At 43.1% G+C, this 13662-nt stretch overlaps 1 protein-coding gene across 3 annotated transcripts in view; it reads left to right on the forward strand.

The window, feature by feature from the left end:
- Positions 1-13662, forward strand: part of kif26ab (kinesin family member 26Ab) — a 98136-nt gene that overhangs the window by 45099 nt on the left and 39375 nt on the right. For all 3 annotated transcript variants that reach the window (XM_084741860.1, XM_084741861.1, XM_084741862.1), the window contains one exon: positions 4603-4814. In XM_084741860.1, the coding sequence (XP_084597986.1) occupies positions 4603-4814 (212 nt within the window). The remainder of the gene's footprint in view (positions 1-4602; positions 4815-13662) is intronic.

Below are 13662 nucleotides of genomic sequence, written 5' to 3' on the forward strand. Positions count from 1 at the left end.
GTCCCTTTCTCACATGGTACACTGTAAAAATAAACAGTTTTAACTTTCAAAATGTTAGTGTCTGGCCTACCTTAAACTTTCAAGGGACAGTTCACCCCAAAATATCCATCTTGATTTTTTTCAGTGTGAGTTGCAGAGTTTTGGAGATTTATCTGCTGTAGAGGTGTCTCCTTTCTCTCGAACATAAAGAAATAGTGTTTGTAAATTCTTAGGTGTTCTGAAAGTAAGTACTAGGAAAAGTTTAATTAACTGAATAAATAAAACTTGAGATTAGGTGATTCTTCTAAATTCCTGTATGATTTTTTTTTATTTTTTTATTTTTTTTTACAGTGGTTGGACTCCAGTATAGTTAGAAGTCGATTCTCACCTCAGTTGGTTTCTGTTGGTTACAGAGACCAGCCAAGCACAACAGTCAGATTAACACAGGGCCTATTTCAGTTCAGCAGTAATCGTCTGTTGACCGCTGGGATCAGAGGTCACAGGGGAGTCCTGCTACTCTCAGCGGCTGAGGACAAGATGGACTGCTGTGCTGATAGGTTGCCGCCCTACCCTGCTCGCTTCACAGGAAGCACTTCCCCAAACTCTTCTTCTGTACTTTAATTCTCTTCTTCACTCTCTTCATTATGTTCAAATCTCGCTTTGTGTCTTCCCCCTTCCTCCCTTTTCTTCCCTTTCTTTCTGGTGGCAAAGGGATCAGCGAGGGCTGGGGGTTAAAGGGTGGAAGGCCAGCTCATTACTGACTCTTGGTGCAAACGGCCGAGCACACAAGGCTTCACTGACACGGCCTAATTACCTGACCAGGGGATAGATTGTACTTTTCAGCCAGAATCAGGGCCAGTCCAGGTCCAAGGCTGCAGAGAGCTGCATGGCCGAGGGGCTCCAGTCTCCAAGGGGAATTCTCCTTGATAGGCACTGTGATGTGCTCAAATGTGTGTGCACCTATATGTCTATATGTAACGCCACGTATGCCCAGCTGTACTTGTATGTTCCTGAAATTTGCTGCCACTTGATTTAAAGCTCCCCTGATTCAATCAGTGACAGATCTGATGTGTTGCTATACACATCAGCTTCCTGTACGGCTGCATGTGAAGTGGTCTAGTCTTTCGTGCCAAAGTGTAATGGGTCTACTTCCCTGGTATGCGCAGAGATCCCAACCTGTCACCGACACCAGCATGGTGTGAGGCTTTCTGCTCTGGCATCTGTGTGAGGATCTGCATGTGGCTCATTTGAGTTCGTTCATGGTGTTCTTCTCGAGCCATAACTTCACACGGCACAGCGTGATATCTGACTTAACCTCAATGATGAAGTCTCAAGAGAGCAAAACCAGAACTCTAAAACAAGGCGAACAAGTGATTCGTAACTCTGATAACAAGCTCAAAAGGAGGAAGGATTTCGCAAAAGAAGTGGGAATTAATGAAGTACACTGTAAAAAAAAAATCACACAGAAATTTAGTAGAATCAGCTACTCTTTTTGAAAATTGATTGAAATAAGCTTCCAATATTAAAAATTGGATTGAAGGCAGAATTGCAGATTCCTTTAGGATTTTTTTCCTTCCAGTCTTAACTGCTTGAAGAAAAACAACAACACTTAAAGATGACACAGCTTAGCCTATCGGCTGTTATATCACACTTGATACCATGTAGACTTGAAGCTAACAATCTTTACAAAACAAGATTCGATATTCTAATAATGGCAAAGCCAATCAGTGCAAAATAAAGAGTTTAAACTCATAAATCAAGACGAATCGTCATGATACCCTTACCCCTTACACTTGGAATGTAATAAATTCACTGGAAGCAGTTTCACATGTTGTCTTTGAGACAATGTTGAGACAAAGTAGCTCCAACAGGAGCAGCTGAAGCTCTGAATTCTGTGTGAAATGAAGAACTGACTTCACAAACTGAGAAAATATAAAGTGAAAGCAAATTTGTTTCTGTTTGTTAGTGTGACTGAAGAGTTTTTCAATTCTCAATTAAATATCTTAAGCAATGTGTTTTCTCAAGTGCAAGCAAATTTTTACAGTGGGCATTTGACCAAAACAAGTTTGTTTTGAACATTACAAAAGTTAAATTTTTATGGCAGCCTGGACATTAACTAACTTTTTTAACAGTGTACATGCACTGCAGGTCTGCTGTTTGACAAATGGTCAGTGAAGCTTTTGTGGGAGAAGATAATGCACACATGCTTTATTATAGCACCACATTGTACTGCATGTAAAGCTAAGAGGGGCAGCACTCAGCAGAGCAATGGCCGAGCCTCTCATGTGAATGTCAGAATGTAAATATGTCTTCAGTTCCTGATGTATAGTGTTCACATGTCAGGCTTGGCATATAAATAGTGCAGCTGTCAGCCTGTGTTGACAAATGGCAGATAATGGAAGGGCCATACACTCTCCAAAAAAGATTGTAAAGGATGTTATTTTAGTTGCCAAACATGAATCTAGGGCAAACACTGAGGTGGTAAATATGCAGAGGGCCTGAACTGTGTTTATAATACATATCCTGTCAAATAGCACTGAGGCTGCAGCGCTGTGTTGTGCTGCATTCAAGGTCGTTGCTGATTACACAATGTTCATGTGTCAGTGTTATAAATGTTTTTAGGAAAACTTTGGCCTTTATTTATTTAATTTCCGACGCTGGAAAGCCACAGAACCGGTTCTTGTCAGCTGCTATTGATCATTGTCTTGCAGGATAAACTAGCGGCTCCGGCAGGGATTAACCTTTTGTCAGTATGGTGACTCCAGCTGAAGTGTAGTCTTGGAGTTAGCTTTTGGCTTGTATAATTAGCTCTCTGCAGTACTTCAGTTGGACTATGAGCAATCAGTGAACCACTGCAGGCTGCAGAGCTCCAGCTGAACCTTTATGCTCCATCTCCACCAAGCTACAACAGTTTTAGCGTCAACACGAGGCTAGAATGCTTAGTGCATGGTTTCTATTCTGTAACTCTAAAACCTTTTCAGCGACATTCATTTTACTTTGTGTATTGTTAAAAACTACACAAAGCAGTTTTGTACAGTCATTTTGTAGATATCCTCAGGTATTTTAATGGTATTTCAGAGTTGATCTTTACCTGAAAAATGATTACAAATGTTGATGACTCATCCTGCACTCGGGGGGCATACACTAGATTTGCGTCCAATGAAACGCTTTCTCGCTTATAACGCCACCAGAGCATGGAAGGAGAATACATCCAATGGAGTGTTTCTGGGAGTCGAGCCTTACTGTACAAAAGCACAGCTTTATATCTTTATTTTCTGATTTTGGTGAAACTCATATTTTATGGAGAAGATATTTTCTAGTTTCCACTCTGATATCCTCCAGCTGCTCAGCTTCAACTCTCAAGGGGTTTCTTGATGACAAGATAGCTTTAGCAGTTTACTTGTTGCTAAAATAGCTTAATGTAACTGTTAGCCGCCATTAGCCTGCTACATAATTAGCCTTAGCAGCCTCCCAGTGAACACAGCCAGTCACCAGGACAAATAGCCTCCGAGACCAACGGAGCACCAAAGTACAGCACCAAAGTCATTTACAGACTTTCCTGATGGAATGGGGTGCTGGAAGCCAAAGCCAGCAAGAGAACCCACCTCGGTGCTGTGGGCTGGTCCCTGTTGTCATACTGGCCTCTGTTGGTCTCAGAAGCTGTTTCCATCCCGGTCTTGGTGTTTTTGCTGTGAGCATTCAGTCCGGGAAGAGTAAGCTCTTCTTCCCACATCCATGGACCGTTTTAACTTGAAACATGTAAGCGTTTCATGGGAACTCTAATGAAAGTCTGGTTGACACTTGTTTGTTTTTATCTAGCTGCAGTGTTGATGAATCAGAATCGGTTTTATTGCCAAGTAGGTTTTCACATTTACATACACACATAATACATTTGCTGTGGTGTGTCGGTGCATAACAACAAACATAGTACAAAGAATATAAGACTAAAGCAAGATCATGAAACTGCTATAGCTGTTTATTGTTGACCTGGTGCAGCAAATATGTAATAAATAAGAAGACATACAGGTGGTATAGCCAGTCTAGCTTTGGCATTAGTTGGCTGAGAAACAGATGCAGCTCACCTCACTTTACTTCTCTTCAGTTCCAGAGCTGCCAGAACAGGGTGTGCTCATGTTGGCACAGTTTCAGTACCTCGTAAACCTCATTTCTCACACTGTTGTTGATTGTTTACTCCCTTTGAAACTTGCTCTTCGATAGTGAAAGTATAAGTCAACCTGCACCGTGACACGTTTCCTCATTGCTGATGATGCGTAAAGTGCCAAATTAGCCATGGAGGTATAGATATAATCGGGAGCGGGGTGAAGAAAATCGCTTGTGATTTAATTACTAATTAAATGTGGGTTATCACTTAATTACAGCAGGCTACAGCCAGAGCAACCTCAAGAGTGTTGCCAGAATCAATGGATGGTGCAGCATCCTTGCTGTTCTGTGGGGAACTCTCTGCTCTGGATACTGCTGACTCCTGCTAAGCGGAGCTGGCTGCAGCAGCTGTCTGTCCATCTGTGGCACAGGGGGAGTAATGGAGTGGAAGGAAGGTGGGCAGGAGCAGTAAAACTTATAAGTGATGGTTGTGGTCTTATCTCTGTATCTGTGTGTCAACAGGCCCAGGGTTTGATAGGAGAAGCAGACAGGGATGTCACGGCCTTAGAGGCCCCAGTCGCCACCACCATGACCACCTGCACCACCAGCAGCAGCACCCTGACGCCCTGCCGACTGAGGAGCTCCAGCCAACCGGGACTCCCAGCACCCGTCGCCAACACATCCACCTCCTCCCCCTCTCCCTCCTCATCTGCAGCAGCCTCCTTCTTCATTAGGTAAGCGCCTCCCCCGTCCTGTCAGATTGCACTACGGTTGAGTGTGTCAAAAGCTAGAGAGATTAGATTGAGCTGTTGTGGTGTTAAATGAAGTGTTTAGTGTTTGTGCGCACACACCTGCATGCATTCAGGCTCCTGTGAGTGTGTGTGTAGGTGTATATGAAGAGGCGATATGCACAGACTCGCCTGATGAAGGTCGTGGTTCACGGTGTCAACTTCCATGTGGGGCACCTATTCCATGGAGATGTTGTTCTTGCCATGGTTGAATTATAGCATTGCCTTGGGATACGCACCATCATGGGACTAAATGAACCTTTGGTTACAGGCACCAATGCCCATGAATGGATAAATAGAGTTACATAATTTGATATGACGAGGGAGCGTCTCACGAAGGGGCTTAGGTTAAAGCCAAGTATTGTCCTGAGGCATTTCATGTTTTTTTTGTTTTTTTTTTATTCTTTGTTTTGTTTCTTTAACGTAAAACCAGGGTTTGGTAGGGCTCAGTATAATTTTAAAAAAAGATTGACAGTACCGGTTCCTGAAACAAAATTGTTTACATCAACTTTATAAAATTAATTTCAACAAAAAGAAAATTACATTACACTTTACAATACAATTTAACGCATCAAAGGAAGAAGCTGTTTTTAGTCTGCACACTGCATTCAGCCTGGCTAACTGGACAAAATGAAGAAACTGATGAAATATCTGTTCAGTTTTACTACAAAAAAATATATAAATAACTGTCAAAACGAACATTAATTATAAACAGTGTGTCTGCTTTATTCAAAGAAGAAGTGAGATGTCTTACTTTCTCTGTGCTAAAGAGCAACTAGCTCGGGTCTCATGGTCAGCTTCACCTTGTCAGAAACGCTCCCAGCCTCGGCTCCAGGTTATCTATCACCACAATGGTGAGGAGCGCTTCGGCTGGTTCCGTTTCACATCCATATTGAGGCTCCGGTTTTTCTTTTTCTTCTTCTTTGGATTAGGCAGACTTTTCGTTTTTTTTTTAATGGCAGTCACAAAATTTTACTTACTTTACTTGTTGATCATGATAATCAGCAGCCCATTACGTTAGAGGTTCTTTCTTTTAGACCAGACAAGTGCCACTTTCGAACCAGTTTTCTTGCTTTAGAGTCACTTCTCTGGTAGTCAAAATGCAAGAAACTGGTTGGAGATTAGGCACTGGCTCTGAACCAGCCCTCCAGTAACCTTGGTGGAAAAGGGGTGTAAATGGCACCAAAATGAGGCACCGAAATCTGTGTTGTGACTCAGTCTGAAAGATACTAGTTGTATAGGAACATATTGTCACCATGTTTTGATACAACCCTACTTAAAACAGCTCTTCAAATTTTGCGGCTTTGCAGGATGTTTTTTTGTATTTTGAGAAACCTTTTTGGTCCCCGTGTATCTCAGGCTGAGGGAGGCTTTTTCAGCATTGCTTGGCGCTGGTGTTGTTGTTGCCCCGGAGAGTACTTCACCCTCTCCAGGCGGGTGGATGGCTGGTGCAATGTGCTATATTGTCATTGATAGATTCCCTGGCAGGCTGGTCAGTGCATACATTGCCTGCCTCTACTCTCTGAGGAGTGCTATGCCATAATGAATGTTGGCGAAAGGGGAGCTGGCTAAGAATGATGCATAGGACCATTGAAGCTCCGCACCACGGGAGGCGAAGGGACTTGTGGAGTGTGACAGGAAACCCATGGGGGATCTGTGGAGCTTAGCTTTTCTCCAAGCACCCCAAATTGAGTTTCTCTTGCCAGCTTTCACAGAGTATATGAGTGGGACCATGAAGCCTCTCCTTTGGCAAAAGGGACATTCCAGATCCTCCACTAAATATGCAACTTCCTGTGCGTGCCGCTTCCCGTCACAAGTGCAGTAGTCCTGAACAACAGCGAGGTGTGGCCCTCTTTGCTAGACAGGGTTAATTCCTGACACTGATTTATTAGTTCTCATGTTTTCTTTGGAGCTGAGCTCAAAAAGAGTAGCACAGCAGTGAACGGAGTCTAGCCAGTAAATGTGGGCTAAGTACAGGGAAAAAAAGAGGGAGGTGGACTTGTTATTTCCCCTGTAGCAGGTCCTGATGGGGCAGAAGGGGTGTAGGTGGAAGTACTGTAAAGAGTTCCACCTTTCATTTCATCCCAGTGATAATTTGCTGCCAAGAATGTGGTGTTTTACTTGGCCCAGAGAAATACAATGAAGATGGGCCAGCTTTAAACAGCATCGCATTCTGCAGATACAGAAAAGTGGCAGAGATACACTGAGCTTGATTTGAAGCTCACACCCTTTTCCTGCCCCACTGCAGCTGTTGCCTGCAACAGGAATATGATCATCATCATCATCATCTTGTTGTTGTCTTTGTTTTATCTGTTTGCATATCACTGCTGATTGAAACGTAAGTCCTGGAAAGTCAAAACGAATTGAATCAATCAACAGATTTTCATGTTTTCTTGCACCCCTGGAGGCGCTTGCATTTAAATAAACAACAAAAAGCAATGAAAGGAGTGTCCTTCACGTTTTAGACTTGATTGAAAACTCACATCTGATTAGTATTCCTTTTTGTTCTCGAAAGATACAATTAGTGGGATGCATGTGTAAATCCTGAGAGCCCGGGATGCAGGAGCGGAATAACCAAACAGCAGTTTCTACCCCAATGGAGTGGAGAAGGCTCCTTAGACACTTGTCTGACATTCACTAACACCGTTCCACTCAGAGATGAAATTTTAATTAGAATGCAATTAGCTAGAGTCTAGCGGCTCCAGCTATTCTGCTGCTGAGAGGAAAGAAGAGAACAAAAGCGATTCATTCATTTTTCATTGCAAAACTAAGTCAACCGTTCAACTGGTTGAAAAAAGCATTTAATTTGTTTCATTTAAGATGTCTACTGAGTTGAAAAATCATTTTAGTAGAAATGTTGATTTGATAACTAGAGACCAGCAGGTCAGAGTCACATTTTTGGCAATTTCTGTGCACAAATAAGTAATGTGTCCAGTCAGGAAAAAATATTTATGACCCTCAATTACTTAATCATGCTGCCAAATACCTTAATTTCTTCAAAACAGAGTAAAACTGTTCATATACTGTCACATGATTGTTTTGGATTACTCAGTGGTATAGGTACCCATTGTGTTAATGACGGGTTAACACCGATAGAAACAAATAATTGAGTTATTTTGATGTAGTTTGATAATGATGTGAAGTACAGGTGGGTGATCTGGCCAAAAAATAATATAATGATCTATTTAATTATGATCATTATCTAAATTGCAATCTGTTTTCTCTATTTTGAAATGCTAAAGCAGAAATCAAAAGACAACATGAACATAAAATAACGCTTTCCAAGTAATCACAATCCAATTGTATTGTTTTACATAAAATCACCAAACAAAGAGTCTCATGAAGCAGCATGAGAGTTGTTGTCTTCATTGTTCAGCAACCTCCATTGCTGATGAAGATCTCACATGACTGCTGTCCAAATTCAAAACATTGAAAACAAGTGCAACATTTTACTGGACAAGCGATGAAGAGTCCTCCACTGTAAGCTGATCAGCCGTTTGTAACTCTGTCAGTCGTCTGTCGATGTAAGGCTCAGCCTGTTGCTCCAAAACCCACTGCTCTGCAAATACTCAGAAAGTTCAGTGACTGCCTGACAGACTCGGCCAACATATTGCTTAATTTCACTGTTAAAAATATCTACTCCTTCTGAAAGATTATTGATCTGATTTATTACGACTCATAAACAGACACTCATTTAGCAATTTTAGCTCCGTGTAAAGCGAATAAAAGGAGGAAAACATGCTGGCTATAGTGTTGTTGTCAGAGAAGCCAGTATTTCACCCTGGCATGTTTCCTTAATGTCTTCATGATGTAGTACAGTAAATATATTACATGTTCCTTTTTCCTTTATCTCCTTTAAAGTTAGGATATAAATTAGAGGGAGCAAATTATTGATTGGAAGGATGTAGTTATTAAGTCAAGGGAACAAATTGCTCATTTATAAACATATATATCTGCCTTTACTTGGTGCTGCTGCCCATGGGAGAATTTTCCCATAGAAGTCCAGCCATGAATATTATCTTGTGATGCATCTATTTTCAGAAAATAGTCTTTGATCCTACAAAGAATGCATCCTTTAAATCATTTCTGAAATTCCAGTTGTAAATTGCTCTTTTATCCTGCTTCCTGTCTCTGGTAATTGTGGAAACCTGAAACAAAGATGACCTCGGGGTCAGTAATGACTAAATGGCAATTAGACTGACTATACAGTCACAGGGAGACAGGGAGAGTCAAGGGTCAAACTCTGACCGGATGATGTGTGTGTGTGCATGTGTGCATATCATTATGTGTATATGTGTGTGTGTCAGGGTATTACGGGGGGTTGGAGTAATGGATTTAGAGCCATGTGTTCAGCTGACTAGCACGTTAAGCACTGATTGCCTTGTGACAGAGCATATGATTAGTGTATTGACACAGCGTTGTGTAATGAAACCAGGCGGAGCTCGCAGCAGGGGCCAGACGATGTGGCTAACTGCTGCCTTGCACATCCTTCTACCCATCTTTCTGTTCCATTAACACCTGCTGATTGTGACGGTGTGTTTATTACCAACCCGGCTCTTGGGATTTCTCAGCGCACACTGCTGAGAGGAGTCGACTGCTCAGCTTACAGGCTACTTTTCTCAGTGAGCTCATTTTTGCATAGCGGCATGAGACAGTTTCCATGGTCTATTGTTGGTCCCTTGTTTGTGTTTGTCAGGAGGAGGCTACCTGGCACTAATCGCACTCAGGAGAGGGATGATTTACTCACTCTAAAGATACATGTGGGCAATGAATGGAAGAGGGTAGAAAACCTTGGAGACTCAACAAGTCGGTAGAGGATTCAGGGATGTCGCACACTTCAGAGGTGGCACAGAGGCTGGCTGTTGCAGGGGCAGGGCGGACAGCTGTTTGCTGGAATGCGGCCCTCGAGGAGTGTCAGGAGGAAGTGGTTTTATGGTCATCCATCGCCGCCCCGCAGCTGCTGCCCAGGTGAGTGTTTGCTCAGTAATGACTGTGATTCTGCAGAAGGAATCCTCCTGTAATTGTGGTGGCAGGGCCATTTAGCCTCTGTTCTCCTGCATACACAAGACCCTTCCCTTTGTGTCAGCAACACTCACTCTGCCCTTCATCCCCCAGGCTGCTGCAAGTAACCATAGAAACAAGTCATTAGCTTGTGGGAATAAAATGTGACTGATTTTTCTTTCAAAAGTGGAGATTGGAAATCAGGAAGTTGAAATAGCCCTCTCTACTCTGCTGGACTATAATTTAGTCAGAGGGAGGGTAAAGCGTCTCTTCAGTAATGAGGCCTGTGTATTTGCAAAGTGGAAGCACTGCAGGATCATAAGTGCTTGTTTTTGTTCTGAACAGCACCGGTTGGATGACTTGCTGAAGTCCATTGTCAATTCAGTGTATAATTTTATTGATTATGAAGTTTTCATCCACATCCTTGTTAGCCATGTTTCCATCACAAGAACTTTCCTAGGAACCTATGGAGGAACCGCGTTTTCACTGGAGGGACCAGGCTCTAAATTATGTTCTGGAGACATTTTACTAGGTCCCCAGGAAGAGCACCAAGCTTTAAAGACAATTTGAAATGGTGGCCAAACCGTGTAATACCAATGTTATATGAGGTGTTGCAGCCCAAAAAGATGTTTTCCCATAGACTTACATTGTGAAAGACCGTAAAATAGTGAATACATTTTTTTGCATCACGGACCCTGTGAAATGACTTCTTTCACATGATTAGATCCATTCTGTCTGATAACATTTGGAAAGTCTAGAAGAACAGCATGATTAAATCATTTTATTCCCATTCAGAATTACAGTTTAGTCCTCCACTTAGCCACTCACTGAAGAAAGTTGGAGAACATTTGGGAAGAGTAGTTCCTGGAACTAAAAGTTCCACAGTATTTTGGGTGGAAACACGGCTTTTGTCTGTAAAGAAGGCGGTGATGCTATCACGTGTTACTGGGGTAAATACAGTAGTTCTTTCACAGTAGGTCCTTTCAAAGCAGGAGAGCGCTGTGTTTGGTTGGCTGAGCTGTGATTGACATCAGGGATCTCTGTCACTGACTAATAGGCAGGGCAGATTATGTGGAGCAGAGGGGTCTACAGAGCACAGAGGATGTAGCCCACATGGCTGGGGGATAAAGATACAGAGCAGGACGGTAGCTGCTGGTTAATGTTGTCATTCAGAAGGCATGCTCTGGCTGATGCTCCACTCTGACAGCATCAGACGTAGGAGGTCTGAGGAGAACAATATTGGATTCACCACCATGGGAGTCAAGTAAGTTGTGTTGTACACAGACTTGGATGTGTGATACTCTTGTTGTGTGTGTTTGTGTTAGTCGTGCAGCCAAATGTTTGTGACTCTGTCTGTAGAGCTGCGTTCTCTATTGTCTTTTCTCTCCTTCCTCTCTCCTCTCTCTTTATCTTTCTCTCTGTGTCGCTCTCTCTTTTCCGCTCTGTGGAATGTGCAGTTTTGTGTAGTCGGAGTTGGACTGTCTGCTCCCTGGAGGTGAGAGGGTAATGGTTTTGTTGTCAAGCCACAGCGAGATGGATTCCTCCACCAGAGCGAGAGTGTGAGCAGAATGTATAGCATGGCAGAAAACATACTGCTGAAACGCTGGCTCCATTTTGAGGAAACAGCCACAGTGGAGCTGAAATGTTAATACTACCTGTACCTCTAGAGCCTGACAAATGAGAATTGATTCATATCAATCTGTTGAATCTGAGCAACACATGCCCAGGGCGGCGAATGGCTCATCAGAGGTATTGAGTGGGTGGTAGTAGCTGGGATGGTTGAGCTGCTCTGTGGTATTTTGTCTTTGTTTACTGTTGGATAAAACACCAGCTGGCATTTTCCTGCAATAATCAGGCTGATGGGACTAATGGCTGCCCCCGTGTAGCGGCAGACACAGTGGCAGCACCAGCTGAGGCCATGAAGGGGCTGCAGTCTGTAGATAAGCCCAGGTGTGAATCCATCCAAGGCCTGTCAGGCGCCGTCAAGGCTGAGGTGTTGATGGAGATCCAGCCTGGCCCTGCAGCCTTAGGCATCTACAGCAGGTAGATACATCCCACTACCCTCATGCACCTTCTCATCCACCCACAGCAATATGTTGCCTCCCTCTGACTCATAATCCTCCATGACTCTCACATAAGAGACATTGTTTCCTAATATAAAAATATAGATTTAATCTTTACTGTATCTAATATTGCTGCAAAAAAGACCATGTTCACACAACCTGAGTGACTCTTGGGGCGTGTTCACACCTAAATGTACTTAATGGTTTCTGAATTGAACCAGTATGAGGATGATACATTGTTTCAGCTGTCCAACTGGTGGGGTTTGTGTTCACAAAGCCAAAACTTCATGGTCCAGACATTGTAAACCCATACACCGACCCATAAATGACGTTTGTCTTAGCAGCTGTAAAATGGTGGACATTTCATTTCCTATAAATTCTTCACAATAAAGGTACCCTGATTGTTATTTTAAAGTTTTTTTTATGAAGCAGCAATATCAGGAAATGTAACTTAACACAACTCCTATCCAACATGAAACAGTAAAATAAAACACCTGAACATAAAAACAGTGGCGTAGGAGAGACTTCAAACCACAGAGAGTGTGTTAGAAGACACAAATGCTGGAAAAAGCTGGCTAGCTTTGGCTCAGTTGGTTTGGGGTTGACATGTGTCCGTCTTTGGTTTTAGATGTTTGTTGGAAAGCTTTTATTAGACTGAAGCCCACCAATTGACCACACTCACAATGAGCTGAAATGACAGGACTGCACCGGTCATGAAAAACAGGCAGAGAAAACATTTTTAAACAAACAATTGACACATGCGATGATATGCTTCTGTACTACTTGACAGTTCATTTGAGACGACTGTTTCGAGGTGGACCACAGAGTGGTTCTTGGGTCTGGACCATATTTCGAATCCGGTGTTCACACCAATGCAACCAAACCACACCAAGGGGGTAAACACTCGGAGGTTCGTTTTGACAGAACTAAACAAGGGTGGAATTAACCCACCCTAACATTTCTAAAGAGGACCATGTTCAGACAGCCTCAGTGACTCTTATATATTGCATGCTGCACAGGAGTACGTATATTCTGAATATTGCATGAGAAATTCTTATTTGGATTCTGCATGTTGCCCTTCACATAATCGGTGTTCTGAAGACTTTGCTGTCCTCTTGCTGTGCTGGATTCCCTTGCCTCTTTCCTTGTGTCTTGTCACTTCCCTGGGATTTGATAACATAGTGTGATAGCGCTGTGCACCAGGGTGACGGGCAGCACAGTAGAATCTCTTGTGCCTGTCATCATGAATGGCAAACAGCTCCAGTGATAAAGAAAAGAAAAGCAAAGGGTTTGTCAAGCCTGTGTGAGGGATAACCCGGTGGCCTTTCCCCTGTTCCCCCAAATAAATCCCTGAGTCAGGAAGTCTGTCTGGCCCACTCACATAGCCTGCAGGGGGGCAGCGGAGGGAGGCCGGCAAACAAAGAGCTGAAGCGCTGACTCAAGCCTGTGCACTCACCCTGGGTCCACGTCTGCTAAGCCCTGTGGGGAGAGGGGGAAACACTGCGATGCACTCCTGACAGATTCCTTTCACACATAGAGAAATGAGAGGATGTGGAGCACAGACCTCTGTCCTATATGTCTGTTGTCTAATGTAGGGCTGCCTTTGGCCACATTAAGACAGAATCAGGGGCTGCAGTGATAGCGTTAGTCAGTCGATCTCAAGGTTTTTTTGGGGGGAGTTTTACCTTATTCTTTAGAGGGTTTACAAGACGGGGGTGTCGCACCTGTAC

This window comes from Lutjanus erythropterus, chromosome 18, assembly GCF_056507025.1.
Source record: "Lutjanus erythropterus isolate fLutEry1 chromosome 18, fLutEry1.hap2, whole genome shotgun sequence".
NCBI lineage: Eukaryota > Metazoa > Chordata > Actinopteri > Lutjaniformes > Lutjanidae > Lutjanus > Lutjanus erythropterus.